This window comes from Piliocolobus tephrosceles, chromosome X, assembly GCF_002776525.5.
Source record: "Piliocolobus tephrosceles isolate RC106 chromosome X, ASM277652v3, whole genome shotgun sequence".
NCBI lineage: Eukaryota > Metazoa > Chordata > Mammalia > Primates > Cercopithecidae > Piliocolobus > Piliocolobus tephrosceles.
This window is the reverse complement of record NC_045455.1, coordinates 42,974,185-42,993,675: the sequence shown is the minus strand read 5'-3', so window position 1 is coordinate 42,993,675 and position 19,491 is coordinate 42,974,185. Positions and strand designations below refer to the sequence as shown.

The following is a 19,491-nucleotide window of genomic DNA, read 5'->3' as shown; positions in this document are numbered from 1 at the left end:
ACAGAGTCGTTCGGGTCTGCACAGGCCTCTGCTGCTTCCCCTGTTGTTTTTTAGCTGTGCCCTGTCCCCAGAGGTGGAGTCTACAGAGACAGGCAGGTTTCCTTGAGCTGCTGTGAGCTCCACCCAGTTCAAGCTTCCCAGCGGCTTTGTTTACCTACTTAAGCCTCAGCAATGGCGGGCACCCCTCCCCCAGCCTCGCTGCTACCTTGTGGTTAGATCACAGACTGCTGTGCTAGCAATGAGGGAGGCTCCGTGGCCGTGGGACCCTCCTGGCCAGGTCTGGGGTATATTCTCCTGGTGTGCCCGTTTGCTTAAAGCGCAGTATTGGGGTGGGAATTACCCGATTTTCCAGGTGTTGTGTGTCTCAGTTCGCCTGGCTAGGAAAAGGGATTTTCTTCCCCCTTGCACTTCCCAGGTGAGGCAATGCCTCCCCCTGCTTCAGCTCTCGCTGGTCGGGCTGCAGCAGCTGACCAGGACCGATTGTCCGGCACTCCCCTGTGAGATGACCCCAGTACCTCAGTTGAAAATGCAGAAATCACCGGTCTTCTGTGTCGCTCGTGCTGGGAGTTGGAAACTGGAGCTGTTCCTATTTGGCCATCTTCATCACCCTGCTTTTCTGTAGTCATTGATGTTCATCACCAAGAAAAAAATTAGTAATTTCCTTTATTTATTTATTTATTTTAAACAGAGTCTCACTCGGTTGCTAGACTGGAGTGCAGTGGCACGATCTTGGCTCACTGCTTACTGCAACCACTGCCTTCCAGGTTCAATAGATGCTTGTGCCTCAGTGTTCCAAGTAGCTGGGATTAAAGACATGTGCCACCACACCCAGATAATTTTTGTGTTGTTGGTAGAGATGGGGTTTTGCCATGTTGGCCAGGCTGGTCTCAAACTTCTGGCCTCAAGTGATCTGCTTGCCTTGGCCTAATATTTTTTACTGTTTTTGTTTTACTGTAAGTATTATAATGATGAAAACAATTATATTTCTTGTTTCTGCTGTGTTCTTTTGCTTAAATTTATCTTTTTTATATTTCTTTTCGTTAAATCTTAATGTAATCTCTTATATCCTTAATATAATCTTAATAAATCTGACTATAATCTTTTAATGAAAGATTTTATATTATCTTTTATTCTTTTCTGTGTGTGTGTGTTTGTACTACATTAGTGGGCTAAATGGGTCTTTTAGGGCAACTGAGAACTTTAATACCATTTCTAATATATATATGAGGAAATGTGTTTTACTGTCCTTACAACTGACTTAGAGGTGAGTTTTTAAAATGTAAACCCCATATATACTGGAGACCAATTGTACCATGTTATCGTCTACATTATTATCATTATGCATCATAAATGACATCAACAATCATACTAATATGGTCTTTCCCATCACCATCAATTCTCAGAAAATTTTTCTCAGCAAAACTGTACTATAAACTAGTAATCAAAGCACTGTAGAGCATATTTGTGAGCAATCTGAAGATACCATAGATACTTTCCTTCTGTTTAGAGTTGATTTTCCTTACTTGGAATCCCCCACTCAAAATCAGGGAAATTCTTGTTTGAAGAAAGTAGTCCTGGTGTTAAGGCTTAAGCACTAGCATACCAAGAATTTCTTTTTTTTGAGACGAAGTCTCGCTGTTGTCCCCCAGGCTAGAGTGTGATGGCGCCATCTCGGCTCATTGCAACCTCCGCCTCCCAGGTTCAAGTGATTCTTCTGCCTCAGTCTCCTGAGTCGCTGGGATTACAGGTGCCTGCCATCATGCCCAGCTAATTTTTGTGTATTTAGCAGAAACGGGGTTTCACCTTGTTGGCCAGGCTGGTCTCAAACTCCTGGCCTCAGGTGATCCACCCGCCTCAACCTCCCAAAGTGCTGGGATTACAGGCGTGAGCCACCTCACCCAGCAAGAATTTCTTGAGTCAGTGTTTTATGACTTATATTTTTATTGGTCAGTGGTACCACCATATCTGTATAAGAACATTATGTAATTCCCAAACAAAATAAAAACACTCAAACCAAATGAACAATTTAATATTATTAAACTTGATGTCTTCAAATCATTATCTTCTTCAGATTGTTGGTAATATGTGACCTCTGCATCTCATTATTTTCTTGCATCTCTTTGTCTTCCATTTCATTCATTTGTAACTCTATTTCTGTGTAATTACATTTGATTGTGTTTATTGTTCTATATTGAGTATACACATACATGTTCTATACCTTCAACGTGTATTTATTGAAAAATTACCATGTTTAAGTGACCCTAGTGTGAAGTTCTATGGGAGATAGAAAGATGAAACAAGTTACATCTGACATATATGAAGGGTAAGAAAGAATAAAAATATGAATGAAGATAGCACTTAAGATTTTTTAATTAACCTAATAAAAATAGAGCTAATGATAAACTGATGCTTGCAAACATATAATAGAATCAACAGATTCAAAATACAAAATTCACATTAAGGCTTATTTTATTTGTAGAAATTTTGTTATTTTAGGATCAAATTAGAGAGAACTTGGTATATTTATATTGGGAAATGAAGAATGGTATTGTCATAAACTGTAAACTCCTTAAAAATGTAAAAACAGAGAAAGTAGATTAATGGTTCCCTAAGGTTGAATTTGAGGAGCAAAGGAGGAAGTTGGAATGTGGGGAGGATGGAGAGTGACTGGTAATGGACACAGAATTTCTTCTTGAGATAATGAAAATACTCTAAAATTATAGTGATAGTGGCACAACTTTAAATATACTAAAAAACATTGAATTGTACACTCTAAGTGGGTGAACTTTATGATATTTAAGTTGCATATCAGTAAAATTGTGTGTCAGTAAAGTTTTTCTTTAAAAAGAAAGTGGTTGTCAAAAAATTAGGACTGTATGCTTTTTCCATCTCTAATGCCAGTTGAAAGGATAGAATTTTAGATCTAAACAAGCAACTCAAATCACTATATAAACTTTTGCCAGAACATATCTTTTTTATTTGGTATGAGTTCTTAGAAATAGATGTTTAGGTTGATACCTAACACTATTTTATTATTATTATTATTATTATTATTATTATCATCATCATCATTATTTTTAGAGACATTTTAGGGTCTCACTGTGTCACCCCAGGCTGGATTGCAGTGGCACAATCCTAGCTCACTGTGACCTCAAACTCCTGGGCTCAAGTGGTCTCCCCATCTCAGCCTCCCAAGTAGCTGGGACCACAGGCATGCACCACTATGCCCAGCTAATTTTTATATTTTTTTATAGAGACACAGTCTCACCATGTTGCCCATACTGGTCTTGAACTCCTGGCCTCAAGTGATCCTCCTGCCTCAGCCTCCCAGAGTGCTGAGATTACAGGCATGAGCCACCGCACCTGGTCTTAACATTTTTTAGAGTGCTGTCTGCATTGCTTTATCTGATATTGGGGAATATTAAAATACAATAGAATTATTTCTGCCCTATGATTTTATTTAAACCACCGTTATCTTACTTTTTGTCATTATAAAACATTCCATCTAGGATTCCATGAATTCCACAATTCACAAATTAATAGGTTAACCTAGTATAAAACATGAAAATACAATAAATATGAAAATGTTAAGTTACTGGAAATGCAAAGAGGGTCTTTGGAGCAACATGTCTTCTCAAAATTATTAGCAGTTCTTTAAAGAAAGATGCCATTTCCTCCCACCATAGTTAGAAGGAATAGATTTTATTCTTATAATTGTTTCTTAAAAGTAGAATTGAGATGTTTCACATGTAATTTTAAATACTAAAGGTCAGTGCAATAACTTATGGTAATGCAGAGTATCAGAGAAAGTGATTTTTTTTTAGTACAGAAGCTTCGCCTTTACTATAGACATTCTCTAAGTTTTGTATATCTTTTTCATCTCTACTTTCAATTAAAAACCTCATTTTTGTTTTATATTATAACATGCGTTATGTTGTTTGAAGTAAACTCTGATACTTCTCAAAGTGATAAGCTAGTTATTGTTTATCATATTTCAACTAATTTTCTGATTTGTAATTGGAAAATATTTATAAAAGGGGAGACAAGCTGTAAATTGTTGTATTGTGGTCTTTTCAAGCAAGTATTGTAATGTTAACTCTCCACTTTTATAGCAAGGGCTAAAAACCGTTACTGCAGTAATCAGTATATCACGGTTATGTCATGGAGATTTTAATGTTGTTACTCTAATAATTCTGAGTTGTGGGGTATTGGTCTTCCACTACTGGTGCCTGAAAATATTATTTGACTCTATATTCTTTCTGTTAATATTTAAGTATAATTAGGAAATGATGTCTATTTTCAGGTACACAAACACATTTTGAATATTTTGGGCAGTATTTCACTTTTAAGCATTAATTTTCTCATTTCATTTGCCTAGTGTTCACTTGGCAAGAAGAGTGCTTCAGTTGGAAAAACAAAACTCACTGATTTTAAAAGACCTGGAACATCGAAAGGACCAAGTAACACAGCTTTCACAAGAGGTAAATAACTTAAACAAAAGAAACCCATATAAAGAATCACAGTATTCATTTTAATTCTTTGACTCTTTTGTTTATTTTTCTGAACAGTTTTACAATAAGCTGTTTGCTAGTACAAAATGATTTCACAATTTATGAAACTAACTGAATGTTAAGGCCATGTAAAACAACTTACACTGTATGGCAAAACTGAGAACAAAAGGAAGATTAAATGCCCAGACTAAGTATGACTGCAGACTAGACAGACAAAGCTTTGATTTCTGAGAATATCAACTGGTAAAACAAGTTTGGCAAACTTTGGTGACATTTTCAGTTTTTTACTAATAAATCATTTTTAAAATAGGATTTTAAAATAGAGGTTTTTTACCTCTGTGTTTAATGAAAAATCACTCCTCCTGTTAAATTTAACTTTGTTTACACTTAAAAAATCAGGTTCATATTGCTTCTTTTTCTTAGCCTTATGTCATTTAAACTCTGTAAATATATATGTATGCATTTTACATAGCATTTTTTTTTTTTTTTTTTTTTTTTTTTTTTTTCCTGAGACGGAGTCTCGCTCTGTCACCCGGGCTGGAGTGCAGTGGCCGGATCTCAGCTCACTGCAAGCTCCGCCTCCCGGGTTTACGCCATTCTCCTGCCTCAGCCTCCCAAGTTGCTGGGACTACAGGCGCCCGCCACCTCGCCCGGCTAGTTTTTTGTATTCTTAGTAGAAACGGGGTTTCACCGTGTTAGCCAGGATGGTCTCGATCTCCTGACCTTGTGATCCGCCCGTCTCGGCCTCCCAAAGTGCTGGGATTACAGGCTTGAGCAACCGCGCCCGGCCTACATAGCATTTTTAATCATCTTCTGATGTCAGGATCTAATTATATTTTTCCGTACTTTTGAAATTCGAGTCATAAAACAATTTAAACCTAAGGTACTGCTTCGCTAATATTCTTTTTATTTATTTAATATTCCTGAGTGTCAACGTAAGAAGTTGTTCTTTTTTCTGTCTTGTTGTTGTTGTTGTTGTTGTTGTTGTTGAGACAGGGTCTGGCTTTATCGCCCAGACTGAAGTTCAGTGGCATGATCACATTTCATTGCAACCTCCACCTCCCAGGGTCAAGTGCTCCTCCCACCCCAGCCTCCCGAGTAGCTGGGACTATAGCTATGCACTACCATGCTTGGCTAATTTTTGTATTTTTTTAGTGCAGTCAGGGTTTCACCATGTTGCCCAGGCTAGTCTTGAATTTCTGGGCTCAAGCAATCCACCTGCCTAGGGCTTCTGAAAGTACTGGGATTAGAGATGTGCCACTGCACCCAGCCAAGAAGTTAATATTTTAAAAGTTTTAAAAATGATTTATCTTATAATAAAGGGTTTTTTAAAGTCATACATTAAATAACATTAATATATGTCATGTATTACTTGTTTTCTTAAGGATCTGTTTATAATCTTTACGGTGTCTTTTAATACTATAACGTTGAAGGATCTTTATCCTCAAATTTCAAGACCAGAAATACTTCATTTTATTGCAGTGCCTGACACATAGTTAATGCTCGGGGTAGACACAGTGGTGTGTTGGTAAATGTTAACAACCAGCTTTCCACGAGGGATATGAGGGAGAGCTTCATTTGTAACATTGGCTTGTATCTGTTGTATAAATATTCCCACAATGACTAACTTCAGACTACCAACCTAAGGTTACTGAAGATGGAGTAAAGATTGTCAGCAGCATACCAGTACTTAATGTTTGCAACATACAGATACAACAGACATAGACTCAAGACTCAAGAGCACAGCAGACTCAAGAGCACAGATGATAGTAAAATAATTTTAAATTGACAAGTTTGATTGTTTTTACCTTTGTTTTTAATAAAATGTATTTTACTATAAATTTAAATAATTTAGTTTTTAATGCTAGTTGTGTTTGATAGCCAGCTCACAAAATCCCTAAAAATTTTCAAGATTCATTTGTACTTCATTCTTTTCATTGCTGAGTAATTTCTTTCTTTTTTTTTTTTTATTATACTTTAAGTTCTAGGGTACATATGCACAACGTGCAGGTTTGTTACATATATATACATGTGCCATGATGGTGTGCTGCACCCATTAACACATTGTTTACATTAGGTATATCTCCTAATGCCATCCCTCCCTCCTACCCCCTCCCCACAATAGGACCCAGTGTATGATGCTCCCCTTCCTGTGTTCAAGTGATCTCATTGTTCAATTCCCATCTATGAGTGAGAACATGCAGTATTTGGTTTTCTGTTCTTGCAATAGTTTGCTGAGAATGATGGTTTCCAGCTATATCCATGTCCCTACAAAGGACATGAACTCATCCTTTTTTATAGCTGCATAGTATTCCATGGTGTATGTGTGCCACATTTTCTTAATCCAGTCTGTCACTGATGGACATTTGGGTTGATTCCAAGTCTTTGCTATTATGAATAGTGCCGCAAAAAACATACGAGTTCATGTGTCTTTATAGCAGCATGACTTATAATCCTTTGGGTATATCCCCAGTAATGGGATGGCTGGATCAAATGGTATTTCTAGTTCTAGATCCTTGAGGAATTGCCACACTGTCTTCCACAATGGTTGAACTAGCTTACAGTCCCACCAACAGTGTAAAAGTGTTCCTATTTCTCCACATCCTCTCCAGCACCTGTTGTTTCCTGATTTTTTAATGATTGCCATTCTAACTGGTGTGAGATGGTATCTCATTGTGGTTTTGATTTTCTCTGATGGCGAGTGATGATGAGCATTTTTTCGTGTGTCTGTTGGCTGTATGAATGTCTTCTTTTGAGAAGTATCTGTTCATATCCTTTGCCCACTTTTTGATGGGGTTGTTTGTTTTTTTCTTGTAAATTTGTTTGAGTTCTTTATAGGTTCTGGATATTAGCCCTTTGTCAGATGAGTAGATTGCAAAAATGTTCTCCCATTCTATAGGTTGCCTGTTCACTCTGATGGTAGTTTCTTTTGCTGTGCAGAAGCTCTTTAGTTTAATTAGATCCCGTTTGTCAATTTTGGCTTTTGTTGCCGTTGCTTTTGGTGTTTTAGACATGAAGTCCTTGCCCATGCAGTTCGACTCCCATCCTTGTCGGCTACGGAAGCCCTGTGGTCTGAGCTGAGTAATTTCATTTTGTGGATGTACCACAGTTTATTTATCCATTTGCTTGTTGATGTACATTGGGGTCATTTCCAGTTTTTGGAATAAAGCTCATATGAATATGCACGTACAAGTCTTTGTATGAAATAATAGAGAAGTCCTACAAGCCGCTGCAAGCCAACTCCAGCACACTGCTGTCTGGAAGCAGAAAAGATAAATAAATGAATAACTTAAAGAAACAAATGAACCTCTGTTTGCTAATATATTGTAGATCCCTCATGTTGGCTTTAATTTCACAATAATTCTCAAAAATATTTTTTAAAAGTAAAATATTAAATTACATGCCTTCCTGAGCATTTCAGTTAATTGAAATAAGAATTCCTAAATGTGGGCTGGATGCAGTGGCTCATGCCTATTATCCCAGCACTTTCGGAGGCCAAAGCAGGAGGGTCACGTGAGCTGAGGAGTTTGAGCCTTGGCTACAAAGTAAGATCCGCTCTCTCTAAAAATAAAGAAGCCAGGTGCACTGGCTCATGCCTTTAATTCCATCCCTTTGGGAGGCCAAGGCGGGCGGATCACTTCAGGTCAAGAGTTCAAGACCAGCCTGGCCAACATGGCGGAACCCTGTCTCTACTAAAAATACAAAAATTAGCTGGGCATGATGGCACATGCCTGTGATTCCAGCTACCTGGGAAGCTGAGGCCCGAGAATCACTTGAGCTTGGGAGGTGGAGGTTGCAGTGAGCTGAGCTCGTGCCATTGTCCTCCAGCCTGGGCAACAGAGGGAAACTCCATCTCAAAATAAAAAGAAAGAATTTCTAAATGTGAACACATGTCTATACATTGTTCAGAGAAAATGTAAGAAATTAAGTGTTAAATGCTCCTACAATTAAGTATAATTAACTTTGCATGAAACCATTTTTAAATAATCTATTTCTTATATTGAGAAAAATACTTAAATGCTGAAATATTTATGATATGAAATGGTGTAGTGCCTGGAATTTGCTTTAAAATATTTCATGAGAAAAGGAGGAAGGGCTCAACAAATAAAACAAGAATCACAAAATGTGAATAATGTTTGAAGTTGGATGACATGTACATATAGGTTTAGTACTCAGTTCTGGACTTTTGTGTATGTTTGAAAATATTTCATAAGACATTTGGAGAAAGAATCAGTAACCCTGTATTAAAGGATCTATGCCAACTTCAGTATATAACTTTTCCCTTAAGATTGAAAATAAAATATTTAAAGTATTCCATGGATTTTACTTTTTTCTGCTTCACAAAAATTATATCGCTGACTCTGAAAATAATTATATAAACTAGCTGAATGATTAGTATTAGATTGCCATTATAACAATAGACTATTCATAATAGATGGTGAAATAATACAGAAGGAAGTTATCTCAGGATCTTTATTCTGTATTTTATGTTATTCGTTTATTTATTTTTGAGACAGAGTCTCACTCTCTTGCCCAGGCTAGAGTGCAGTGGTGCATTCTTGGCTCACTGCAACTCTGCCTTCCAGTTTCAAGTGATTCTCCTGCATCAGCCTCCGAGTAGCTGGTATAGCAGGTGCACACCACCACGCCGGGCTAATTTTTTGTATTTTTAGTTTCGCCATATTGGCTAGGCTGGTTCAGGATCTCTATTCTTTGGATCAGTTTAAATATTTAAATCAGTTTGGCCTTTTTGATAATACACAGATAAAATACAAATAACTAATGTTAGAATTACCATTGAGTTAAATGCTATTCAGATTATGTCTGAGGTTATACGTAAGTGAACGGACAAAATGACAATGCTAAGTAATACCCAAAATAAAAACAGATACTCCCCTTTTTAGCAGCTTTATTGAGGTATAATTGATACACAGTAAATTGCACATTTAAGGTATAGTGCAGTTTACCGTTTGGCACATGAATATACCCATGAAACTATCACCAAAATGGAGGTAATAAACACATACATCTCCCCAAAAGTTTCCATATGCCCCTTTGGAATTCTTCCCTCCCTGTCTTCCCGATCTCAGTCCCTAAGCAACTACTGATTTACTTTCAGTTACTGTAGATTAGTTTGTTTGTTTGTTTTTTATTGAGACAGAACCTCACTCTATTGCCCAGAATGGAGTACAGTGATGTGATCTTGGCTTACCACAACCTCCACCTCCCAGGTTCAAGCAATTCTTCTGCCCCAGCCTCCCAAGTAGCTGGGACTATAGGCGTGTGCCACCATTCCCGGCTTTGTATTTTTAGTAGAGATGGGGTTTCATTCTGTTGGCCAGGCTGGTCTGGAACTCCTGACCTCGTGATCCACCTGCCTTGACCTCTCCACGTGCTGGGATTACAGGCGTGAGCCACCAAACCCAGCCTAGTTTGTGTTTCCTAGACTTTTATATAAGAGGAATCATACAGTATGTATATACTTTCGTTAATCTGTCTTCTTTCATTCTGCATAATTATTTCAAGATTTATTCATACTTCACTTTTTTCATTACTGAGTAACATTTCATTGTGTGGATGTACCACAGTTTGTTTATCCATTCACTTGTTGATGGGCATTGGGGTCATTTCCAGTTTTTTAAATAAAGCTCATATGAACATTCACATATACGTCTTTGTATGGATGTATGCTTTCATTTCTCTTGGGTAAATATCTAGGAGTAGACTAGCTGGATCATATGGTAGGTGTCTATTTGACATCTTAAGAAACTGCTAAACTGTTTTCCCAGATGTTTGTACCATTTTACATTTCCACCAATAATGTATGAAAGTTCCAATTTTTCTACATCCTTGCCTTGATATGGTTAGTTCTTTTTCCTCTATAATGGGTGTGTGGTGGCATATTAGTGTGGTTTTAATTTGCATTTCCCTAATGACGAACGATTTTTGAGGATCTTTTCATTTGAGTTTCTTCTTACCCTCTGTTTGTCTTCTTGGGAGAAGTGTCTCCTCACATTTTTTGTCTGTTTTATCAGATTGTTTGTCCTCTTATTCTTGAGTTTTGAGTATTATTTATATGTTCTAAATACAAGTCATTTATCAAATACATGATTTACAAATATTTTCTCCCATGCTGTGGCTTATCTTTTCACCTCTTAATGATGTCTTTTTATTTTTTTATTTATTTTTAGAGACAGAGTCTCACTTTGTCGCCCAGGCTGGAGTGCAGTGGTATGATCATAGCTGATTGCAGCCTTGAACTCTTGGCCTCAAGAGCCTCAAACTATTGGGAGCCTTAGCCTTCCAAATACTAGGACTACAGTTACCTGCAACCACACCTGGCTAATTTTTTTTATATTTTATAGAGATGGGGTCTCGTTATGTTGCTCAGGTTGTCTCGAACTCCTGGGCTCAAGTAATCTTCCTACCTTGGCCTCCCAAAGTGCTGGGATTACAGGTGTGAGCCATCCCACCCAGCCAACAATGTCTTTTGAAGAGATGCTTTTATCAAGTACAGTTCATCACTTTGTTCTTTTATGGATTGTGTTTTGGTGTTGTATTTTAAATATCTTTGCCTAACCTAGGGTCATAAGGGGTTTTGTGTATGTTTTCTTCTAGCTGTTTCATAGTTTTAGGTCTGTGATTCATTTTTAGTTTAATTTTTATATCGAGTGGAAGATATAGATTGAAATTGATGTTTGCATAATTGAAACCCAACTGTTCTGGCATCATTTGTTGAAAAACAATTGATGATTTATGTGTGAGACTGTTCTCAACTCTCTGTCCCAGTTATCTGTCTTTATGTCACTACCACACTGTCTTGATTGCTGTAGCTTTATAATATCTGGAAATCAGATAGTATTGGTCCTCTAATGCTGTTCATTTCAAAGTTGTTTAGCTGGTTTTTTCTGTGCATTTCTATATGAATTCTATCATCAGTTCGTTAATTTTTTTTCAAAAACTAGCTGTCATTTTGGTTGACATTATGTAAGTTGAAACTATAGATGAAGCAGAGAAAATTGACATCTTAATATTGAATATTCTGACCCACGAACACACTGCATCTTTACCCTTAGTTAGGTCTTCTTTAATTTATCTTAATACTATTATTTTTTAGTTTTCACTGTATAACTAAAAACTGTCAACTGTTGGATGTCTTTTATTGTCAAATTTTTACAGTGAAAACTACTAAAATAGTAGTATTAGCAAGGTGTATGTTTTTCCATCCTTCTTCTTTTTACCCATCTGACAAAGTATGATTTTCAATTGGAGATTTTTTTAGAACCCTTAACATCTAATATATTTGTTGATATGGTTATATTCTTATCAATATGTGACCTTTTGTGTCTGGTTTCTTTCACTGAGCATACTGTTTTTGATGTTCATCCATATTGTAGCATGTAGCCAGTACTTTATCCCTTATTATGGTGGAATAATATTCTGTTGTGTATATTTACCTTAATTTGTTTATTCATTCATCCTTTGATGAACATTTAGGTTATTTCCAACTTTTTGACTATTATAAAAAGTGCTACTATGAACACACAGATACAAGCAAATGTATGAGCACCTGTTTTCATTTATTTTAAGTGTGTACCTGGGAATGGATTTGCTGGGCTCACCTTTGTTTTTTAGAAAGATATTTTCACTGGGTAAGGAATTTGAGGTTGACTTTTCTCTCCCTCTCTCTCTTCTTCAATAGTTGAAAGATGTTGCTTCACTCTCTTCTAGTTTGCATCGTTTCTGCCAAGATATTGCTTTCATCCTTATCTTTGTTCCTCTCTAGGTAATGTGTATTTATTTAGCTGCTTTTAAGGGATTTTTAGTCACTGACTTTAAGCAATTTGATTATCATTTGGCTTGCTGCAGTTTTCTTCATTTTTCCTATGTGTGGGTTTTGTTGAACATCTTACGTATGTGAGTTTATCAAATTTATAAATTTCTTAAATTTTTAAATACTTCTATCCTCTCACTTTCCTTTGGGGACTTCAATTAGACATGTATTAGGCTGCTTAAAGTTATTCTACAACAGAACAGATGATGTTCTCTTCAGTTTTTTTTTCAGTCTTTTTTCTGCTTTTCTTTTGGATAGCTTCTTTTACTATGTCTTCCAGTTCACTAATCTTTTCTTTACCACTATATAATCTGCTTTCAGTTCAATCCAGTTTTTATCTCATATATTGTAGTTTTCATTTCCAGAAGTTCAAATTGTATCTTCTTTGTGTCTTTTAGGTCTCTCCTTAACATTCTCAAACTTTATTTTCTGGAACATGTGAAATATAATTTCAGTAACTTTTTTTGTATTCTTGTCTACTAATTATATTATTTTGTCATTTCATGGCTGGCTTCAATAAAGTTGATTTATCTCATTATATATCACATTGTTCAGCTTCTTTGCATATGTAATAATTATTTACTGGATGCCAGACCTTGTAAATTTAACCTTGGTGCTAGATATTTTGTATTCCTATATGTTTTTGTTAGCTTTGTTCTGGGACATAATTAGGTTTCTTGGAAACAGTTTGATTCTTCCAAATCTTGCTTTTAAGCTTTTTTAGGCAGAAAAGGGTTTATCATAAGGCCAATTTCTCCCCCATTACTGTAACAAAACTCTTTCAGTATTCCATGTCCTGTAAATTATAAGGTTTTCTACTTTGACTGATGGAAATAAGCACTATGCCTTGCCCATGTTCACTTCAGAGATTGTTCCCACCAATCTTGTCTGTAGTTTTGTCCCCTGTCTTTATACATATGCAATGTTCTGTGCCAGGTGAATACTTAAGGGACACTATCTGTAAATTGTCAGAGTTCTCTCTCTTTGCAGCTCCCTTTTCTTCAATAGTCTCCCATATGAACTGTCACCACCTTTGTTTTTACTTCTATCAACAGCTCCTTAACTCAGAGAGTTTGACAGGCTCTGCCTTAATTCTCCTTCCCAGCACTACAGCTTGAAAGCTGTCTCTAGGCAATAAACTCAGACAGTCATAGAGTTTACCTTGTTTGTTTCCTGTGTGTCAGGAATCACCATCCTTCATTGCTTGATGGCCAATGTCTTTCGACCATTGTTTTATTAGTTGGTCCAGTATAAAAGAGAAAAAAAGTTATTCCTTTTTGTGTACTTGTGTATACCCACTAATTCTCAAGTAACCGCCAAGTTTAGTTAAGAATCAAGTGTCAGTGTGGAGTTTGTTAAGCAGTAGAAAATCCAGAATCATAAAGCGTGCCACATTACTGCCAACAAGAATTGGTCTTTCTTAACTGCCTTAAACATATGCTGTCCTTCTAGTTACTCAGTAAATATTTATCAATTTCCCGCTGTATTCAACAACTGATGACAAAATAGACATGGTTTTTCACTTCTAACATAACCAACCTTATTAACAAAGGACTTATTTTCTACTGTAAGCACTCAGAGATTTATCTTTTATAACTAACTTAATTTCAGGAAGCTTGTCTAGAAAGTGGGACGTGCGCAGTCATCAGTGACCACATGGCAAGCTTTAGCTACCTGGAATTTTGTACCTAGAAGGCATTGCTAGATTTGAAAGAGGTCTCAAGATGCATAGGTAAAATAAAGTAGACCCATATGTACTAACTTTGAAAGAAATTTATACTGTATTGATGATTTTTCAAAAAACAAATTGCAAAATAATTTCTTATTCTCTGTTTGGGTTTTAATATATTTATGTGTGTGCATGTACACAGCATATACAGAGGATGGGATTGTGTTTCTATTTAAACATAGAAAATGAAAAAAATCTGAAAATATGTCATGCAAAGGGGACACAGAACAACTAGTCATGCATTAGCAATATAAAATAAGCTTTATTGGTGTAAAGTAAGTACTTGAAGGAATAAAATATTTATCTCTGCTGTTTGAGTTGCCTGACCCATTCTTCTGCCTGTAACAACTGCTAGGAGTGTTCTTCCAGCATCCCCAGTGAGCCCAGTCTCTTGGAAAGAGTCTGTGGCACATGCAAATCATAGGACCCCACCTCAACATTTTAAAGGAGGAGACTTACATACTTACCATGTGGCCCTAAACAAACTAGATCTGATTAAATTTCAAGGTCAACTGTATTTCTAAGACTTCAATGATGTTAAAAAAAAAAAGAAAAACAAAAAACAAAAAAAAAACTCCACTATTTTTTGTACCACTAAGAAGAGTGGAGGATGCTGCTAATTAAACTATGATACAATGCTTTGTTATTACTTTTTTTCATTTTAGATATACTTTCTTTTAGACTTTAGGCAGTGATTTTTTATCCTATATTGCACAATTCTGTTGCTGTGTTTTTCTTCTGTTTCAATGCCGATTCCATTGTGATCTTTTTAGATACTTAAATGACAATTGTACTCAGCCTATGAAGGACTAGCCATACTCCAAACTCAATTGAAATAATAATATGAACAGCCAAACCAATTTTTTCATGCATGGGCTTTATCAACAGCAACTATAAGATGTATCCTATTTTCTTAGAAGACATTAAAAACGGTATGATTTGTAGGGTTCCTTTGCCTTTCAAAATGTTTGTCTGTTATTAAAAATCCTTTAGTAGGCTGGGCACAGTGGGTCACATCTGTAATCCCATCATTTTGGGAGACCAAGGCGGGTAGATAACTTGAGGCCAGGAGTTTGAGACCTGCCTGGCCAACATGATGAAACCCTGTCTCTACTAAAAATACAAAAATCATCTGGGTGTGGTGGCATGCACATATAGTCCCACCTACTTGGGAGGCAAGAGAGTCGCCTGAGCCTGGGAGGCAGAGGTTGCAGTGAGCCAAGATTGTGTCACTGCACTCCAGCCCAGGTGATAGAGCAAGACTGTGTCTCAAAGAAAAATATCATTTAGTAAAGAACAGTGGCATTTATTTCATTACTAGAAACACAAGGCTTAAAAAATAACACTTAGATGAGATACTACATTACCTGAATTTTTTTAATTTAGCAAGTGAACTTTAATTCATCAGCCCATCAAAAGTCTTTCTCTTACTAGAATAATAGTAGAATAATAGTCACCAGAACCTGGGAAGGTGAAGATGGGGAATGAAGAGAGGGTGGTTAATGTGTACAAATATAAAGTTAGATAGAAGGAATAAGTTGTAGTGTTTAATTGTACAATAGGATGACTTTTTTTACAATAATTTATTGTATATTTCAAAATAGCTAGAAGATTCTAAATGTTCCTAATACAAAGAAATGACAAATGTTTAAGGTTATTGATGTCCTAAATATCCCGATTTGATTGTTATATGTTATATGAATGTATAAAAATATCACATATACCCTATACTTGTAATTATTATGTATCAATTTAAAAATTAATAATTTTTTTAAAGTCTTTCCCCTATCCAAAACTGTCCTCTGTGCTGTCAATCGTGACTTATTTTTAAATGCCTGTTGCCTACAAGACAATGTCCAGATTCTTTAGCGTGGCATAGATGGCCAATTTGATTCTAATCTACTTCTCATCCTCATCTTCTGTCATCTCCCCTCTTCCCAAATCTTCACTTGGTGTCTGCTCCCACCACTTTGTTACCTTCGTGCTTCTCAGTCTCCTATGTTGACTCCTTTTCCTCTGATTATGTCTTAAGTGTTGACGTGCCCCAGGGTTCTGTCTTGTTTGTTTAGGGGAAAAGGGGAAAAAAACAAGAAATTTGAAGTTAGGCAGACTGGTTCTATGACTTTAGGCAAGTTATCTTTTGTAAGCCTCTGTTTTCCAAAGTGTGAGTGGCAATAATTATATAATATTGCACGTTTGCCCTAAAATGAGAGAAGGTTCAATCTAAGATAAGCACTTAGCACACTAACTGGCATATGTTAATCACTTGACAAATGTAGGATCTTATTTCTGTTCTACAGTTACATTCATTTTTCTCTTGCTGGCCATAGTATTAATAAAATAAGTATTTTTCTTGTAAATCTGGCAATTTTTAAAGGAAATAGTAGTTCCAGAGTTGGAGTAAATAATGATTTTGCCTATATAGGAGTATTCAGAATAAGCCTGGTGTGGTGGCTCACGCCTATAATCCCAACACTTTGGGAGACTGAGGCAGGGGTATCACCTGAGGTTGGGAGTTGAAGACCAGCCTGGCCAACATGGTGAAACCCTGTCTCTACTGAAAATACAAAAATTAGCCAGACGTGGTGGTGGGCATCTGTAATCCCAGCTACTTGGGAGACTGAGGCATGAGAATCGGTTGAACCCAGGAGGCGGAGGTTGTAGTGAGCCGAGATTGCACCACTGCAGCACTCCACCCTAGGTGACACAGCAAGACTCTGTCTCAAAAAAAAAAAAAAAAAAAAATTCAGAATAAACAATAAAATGAATTTTAACACGATAGCAAAATTTTTAATGATAATTTTAAATAATTTCTGTGAAGAGGTATGTGGTACTAAAACTGTAATTTTGAAGAATAATCAACTGCTCTTATCAAATGTAGAAGTGTATTTAATTGCATACAAACTAAGCATTTTAGGAGACGTGAAAAACTGCATTTTTGTTTATTTTTTAATTAAGACAAGTATTCATTGGAGAATAGTATTTATATAATCATAACACAAACAGTGAATGTTCTTTTTTTTAATTTCAACTTTTATTTTAGATTCAGGGATACATGGGCAGGTTTATTATCTGGGTTTTTTGTTGGTTGGTTTTTTTGAGACGGAGTCTCACTCTGTCGCCCAGGCTGGAGCGCAGTGGCACAATCTCGGCTCACTGCAACCTCTGCCTCCCTGGTTCAAGTGATTCTCCTGCCTCAGCCTCCCAAGTAGCTGGGATTACAGACTCCTGCTACAGTGCCCGGCTAATTTTTGTATTTCTCTGGATATATTATGTGATGGTAAGGTTTGGAGTTTAATTGATACTGTCACCCATAGTACCCAATGGTTAGTTTTTCAACCCTTGGCCCCCTGTCCCTCATCCCATTGCTAGTTCCCAGTGTCTGCTGTTCCCATCGTTCCCATCTTTATGTCCATATATATGCAATGTTTAGTTCCCACTTATAAGTAAAAATATGGAATATTTGGTTTTCTGTTTCTGCATTAAATCACTTAGGGTAATGGCCTCCAGCTGCATCCATGTTGCTGCAAAGGACACAATTTCATTCTTTTTTATTGCTGCATAGTGTCCCATGGTGTATATGTATGACAATTTCTTTGTCCAATCCATTGTTTAGGGGCACCTAGGATGATTGCATGTCTTCATTATTGTAAATAGTGCTGTGATAAGCATGCGAGTACATGTGTTTGGTAGAATGATTTATGTTCCTTTGGTTTATACCCAGTAATGGGATTGCTAGGTTAAATGGTAGCTCTGTTTTAAGTTCTTTGAGAAATCTCCAAGCTTCTTTCCACAATGGCTGAACTAACTTATGTTCCTACCAACAATATACAGGCACTCCCTTTTCTCCTCAGCCTCACCAGTTTTGACTTTTTAATAAAAGCTATTCTGACTGGTATGAGATGGTACCTCACTGTGGTTTTGATATGCATTTTTCTGATGATTAGTGATGATGAGCATTTTTTGAAAAACTATGTTTTTAAAACAAAAGCTTCAAATTAACCAGAATTGTTATATTCAAATTAGAGAATATGAATTACTGACAAAATGAGTTTGTTGAATCAAAAAGCCAAAGTTAAGCCATAATAATACATAAGACAAAAATGAACATAAACATTTAAGAGTAATGATATCATAGTCTATTATCAATTTTCAGTAAATATTATAACAAAAATGATTATATGAATATATATGTATAAATAAAAATAGCTAGTAATTTTGAGAGCCTACTTAATGCCAGTCATAGCACTTTATGAAACCACAGAAGTTCTTCTTGGGTTAAGTGTACTTTCCAAAACATGAAACCCCTGAGTTGGCCAGTGTGTCCAGACTTCTTGAAGCCTGAAAGGAACTCTCCAACTGAGTGAGCTTCCATTAGGTTGGCAAGTGTATTAGTCAATTCTCACACTGCTAATAAAGACATACCTGAGACTGGGTAATCAATAAAGGAAAGAGGTTTCATTGACTCATAGTTCTGTAGGGCTGAGGAGGCCTCAGGAAACTTACAGTTGTGGTGAAAGGGGAAGCAAACACGTCCTTCTTCACTTGGTGGCAGCAAGAAGTGCCAAGCAAAGGGGGGAAAGCCCCTTACAAAAACCATTAGACCTTGTGAGAACTCACTCACTATCATGAGAACAGCATGAGGGTAACTGCCCCCATGATTAATTACCTCCCACAGGGTCCTTCCCACAACACGTGGGGATTTTGGGAACTACAATTCAGGGTGAGATCTGGATGGGGACACAATGCCTAACCATATCATTCTGCACCTGGACCCTCCCAAATCTCATGTCCTCATATTTCAAAACACAATCATGCCTTTCCAACAGTACCCCAAAGTCTTAACTCATTCCAACATTAACCCAAAAGTCCAAGGCCAAAGTCTCATCTGAGACAAGGCAAGTCCCTTCCACCTATGAGCCTGCAAAATTAAAAGCAAGTTAGTTACTTCCTAGATACAGTGGGGGTACAGGCATTGGGTAAATACACCCATTTCAAATGGTAGAAGCTGACCAAAACAAAGGGGCTACAGGCCCCATGTTAAGTCCAAAATCCAACAGGACAGTCAAATCTTAGAGCTCCAGAATGACCTCCTTTGACTCCAGGTCTCACATCCAGGTCATATTGATGCAAGAGGTGGGTTCCCATGGTCTTGGGCAGCTCTGCCCTTGTGGCTTTGCATGGTTCAGCCCCCTTCCTGGCTGTTTTCATGGGCTGGCAGTGTCTACAACTTTTTCAGGCAGACAGTGCAAGCTGTTAGTAGAGCTACCATTCTGGGGTCTGAAAGCGGTGGCCCCCTCTTCTCACAGCTCCACTAGGCAGTGTCCTAGTGTGGACTTTTTGTGGGTGCTCCAACCCCACATTTCCCTTCCGCATTGCCCTAGCAAAGGTTCTCCATGAGGGCTCTGCCCTTGCAG

At 37.0% G+C, this 19,491-nt stretch overlaps 1 protein-coding gene across 4 annotated transcripts in view; it reads left to right on the top strand.

The window, feature by feature from the left end:
* Window positions 1-19,491, top strand: part of PIBF1 (progesterone immunomodulatory binding factor 1) — a 267,479-nt gene that overhangs the window by 168,384 nt on the left and 79,604 nt on the right. For all 4 annotated transcript variants that reach the window (XR_002725238.2, XM_023186443.1, XM_023186434.2 and 1 more), the window contains exon 14: window positions 4,379-4,481. Coding sequence is in view for 3 of the 4 variants with exons in the window: in XM_023186443.1 (XP_023042211.1) it covers window positions 4,379-4,481 (103 nt within the window). In the remaining variant the exon portion in view is untranslated. The remainder of the gene's footprint in view (window positions 1-4,378; window positions 4,482-19,491) is intronic.